The sequence below is a fragment of the Henckelia pumila genome, chromosome 2 (genome assembly GCF_033568475.1).
Source record: "Henckelia pumila isolate YLH828 chromosome 2, ASM3356847v2, whole genome shotgun sequence".
NCBI lineage: Eukaryota > Viridiplantae > Streptophyta > Magnoliopsida > Lamiales > Gesneriaceae > Henckelia > Henckelia pumila.
Window position 1 is genome coordinate 90,413,783 of NC_133121.1, and position 2,521 is coordinate 90,416,303.

Consider the following 2,521-nt stretch of genomic DNA (forward strand, 5'->3'; position numbering starts at 1 on the left):
TGCATATGATTTATTTATTGACTTTGTGGTTTTATTAATATATAATTTATATCATTTTTTTAAATGGATAATTATTTACATTGATAGAAAAATATCATTTCATTAATAAATTATTTAAATTTTAAAATATAAATAATTTATTAATGAGTTTTTTTTTCATTAATAAATTATTTATATTTTAAATACTCCTACATACATATGATTTATTTATTGCGTTTTTGGTTTTATTAATATATATATATTAATTTTTAATAAATATGATATTTTAAAATTAAGCAATATAATATTAATTCATATTAAGGGTAAAATTGACCTTTTATTTGGATCATGTACCAATTAAACCATTTTCAATAGTTCGTATATCAATTTGATATTTTATCAATAATTCGTGTACCAAAATACATTTTACTGCAAAAATAATAGTACAAAAATATATTGCAAGCCACCATCTATAAAACCTGGGCCTCCAGTTTTCACACCACAGCCAAAGCCATTAAAGGGGAAACAGAAGCACGATGACCACCGAAATTGAGAGCTGCCAAATTTCGCCGCCACACGGCGAGGTTCCGCCGGAGATATCACTTCCGGCGACATATCTCGATATCCCATGGTTAATTTTTCACCCCATCCGACGCCTTCTTTTCTACGATACCACAGCTTCAAAATCCGGTTTCTTGGAAACCCACATCCCCAGACTCAAGCAGTCACTCTCCCTCACTCTCAAGCATTACATTCCACTCGCAGGCAACATTTTATACCTTTTAATCCCCCCAAGTGAGAAGCCGAGATTTCGTTACGTTGTGGGGGACTCTGTTTCTCTTACAGTTTCCGAGTCAACTAACGATTTCGATCGCCTGGTTGGCTATGGTGCTCGTGACGCCGACCAGTTCTACGACTATGTACCTCAGATTCCGCCCGTGAAAGATGAACCCGAGTTCAAAATAGTCCCTGTTTTGGCTGTTAAAGTCACGCTGTTTCCGGGCAGGGGAATATGTGTTGGTATCGCCAATAGTCACGGTATCGGCGACGGGAGCTCGATAGTGAGGTTCATAAAGGCGTGGGCTTCAACCAACAAATTTGAAGGATCTGACGAAGAGTTGCTTATTCATGCTGGGAAATACGCGCCTTGTTTCGATAGAAAGTTTATCAAGGATCCCTCTGGAATCGATGCTATTTTTTGGGACCAAATGAAGCATGTTCCTATTCTCACTTCCACTTTCCCATTACCCACGGGGAAGGTTCGCGCGACGTACATCCTGGACGAGGCTGATATCAAGAAACTCAAGGATTTGGTTCTGAGCAAGACACCGAGGTTGGCTTACTTGTCATCTTTTGTGGTTGCATCTGCTTATTTGTGGTGTAATATTGTGAAATCAGGGGATGTTATCGGCGAGGAAGTTGACGAAAGTAGGGCCGAATATCTAGTTTTTTCTGTTGACCTGCGGGCAAGAGTGGATCCCCCTGTGCCTGAAAATTACTTGGGAAACTGTCTCGCTCCCGGAGTGGCCAAAGTTGGGCATGGTGTGTTGGTAGGGAATGAAGGATTCTTTCTGGCCGCGGAAGCCATTGCTGATATCATTCAAAACATGGCGAACAACAAGGGACAAGTATTGAAAAGTGCTGAGAATTGGCTGTCGGATTTCAAGAAAATGAGGGGAGGAGGTTTTCTTGGGGTGTCTGGATCACCGAAATTCGACTTGTATGATATGGATTTCGGATGGGGAAAGGCGAGAAAGGTGGAGGTTGCCTCCATCGACGGGGAGAATCACTCGATGTCTATGTGCAAGGCGAGGGATTGTGAGAAGGGAATAGAGATTGGCTTGTCTCTGCCCAGCCCCAGAATGGAGGCTTTTGCTAATCTCTTTGCTGATGGATTAACACGACTGTGATTTCATGAGCTTCAAATTACAACACATTCACCTTTTGGCGCAAGGTGTTTGCACAAATGCCTGCTTGAAAATAATGTTAGATTACTCCAAACATATTGTTTCGGGTATCGGACAAATCGGATCTTCGAGATTTTGGGTCGTGTCAGGATAATTAAAGTGACGGTTAATTGGGATTCAGTACACAAACCAAAAGTTAACTTTGGAATCTGCCCCCTATTTATATTTTTTTATCTGCACTCTCTTATGCGGTTGAGTAGATGCTACTCGCAGGGTAGTGGCCTGCGGGTGACGTGGCGGCCTATGATTGATTAAAATTAGTGGGTTTTATGTGAGACCCACTGATTTTGACCAATCATGGGGTTACACATCACCCGCAGGGCACTATCCTGTGGGCGGCATGTACTAAACCCTCTTATGCATATATTTTTTTGTTTTAAGACGATCTAATCCATCGATTCCCGACCCGACAATACTCGGCGGGATGCTTCATATATGTCAAATAACTGTATTTTAAATAAAGCTCGCCTCTTATAAATTCTATAATCAAATGGAAACAGAAACAATCGCTACTTGAGATGATAAATAAGGTAAATGAGATATTATTCGTACAGATATTGCCTCACTCAGATTCA

The 2,521-nt window shown here is 40.3% G+C and overlaps 1 protein-coding gene across 1 annotated transcript; it reads left to right on the forward strand.

Moving 5' to 3' along the window:
• Positions 1-448: 448 nt before the first annotated feature.
• On the forward strand, positions 449-2,100 carry LOC140883929 (malonyl-coenzyme:anthocyanin 5-O-glucoside-6'''-O-malonyltransferase-like). The gene has a single exon (XM_073290553.1). It carries the CDS (start codon positions 516-518, stop codon positions 1,887-1,889), a length of 1,374 nt encoding a protein of 457 aa, XP_073146654.1. The 5' UTR covers positions 449-515; the 3' UTR covers positions 1,890-2,100.
• Positions 2,101-2,521: the final 421 nt, after the last annotated feature.

Coding starts and splice junctions, on each gene's coding strand:
- LOC140883929 (XM_073290553.1), top strand. CDS start 516: ATGACCACCGAAATTGAGAGCTGCCAAATTTCGCCGCCACACGGCGAG.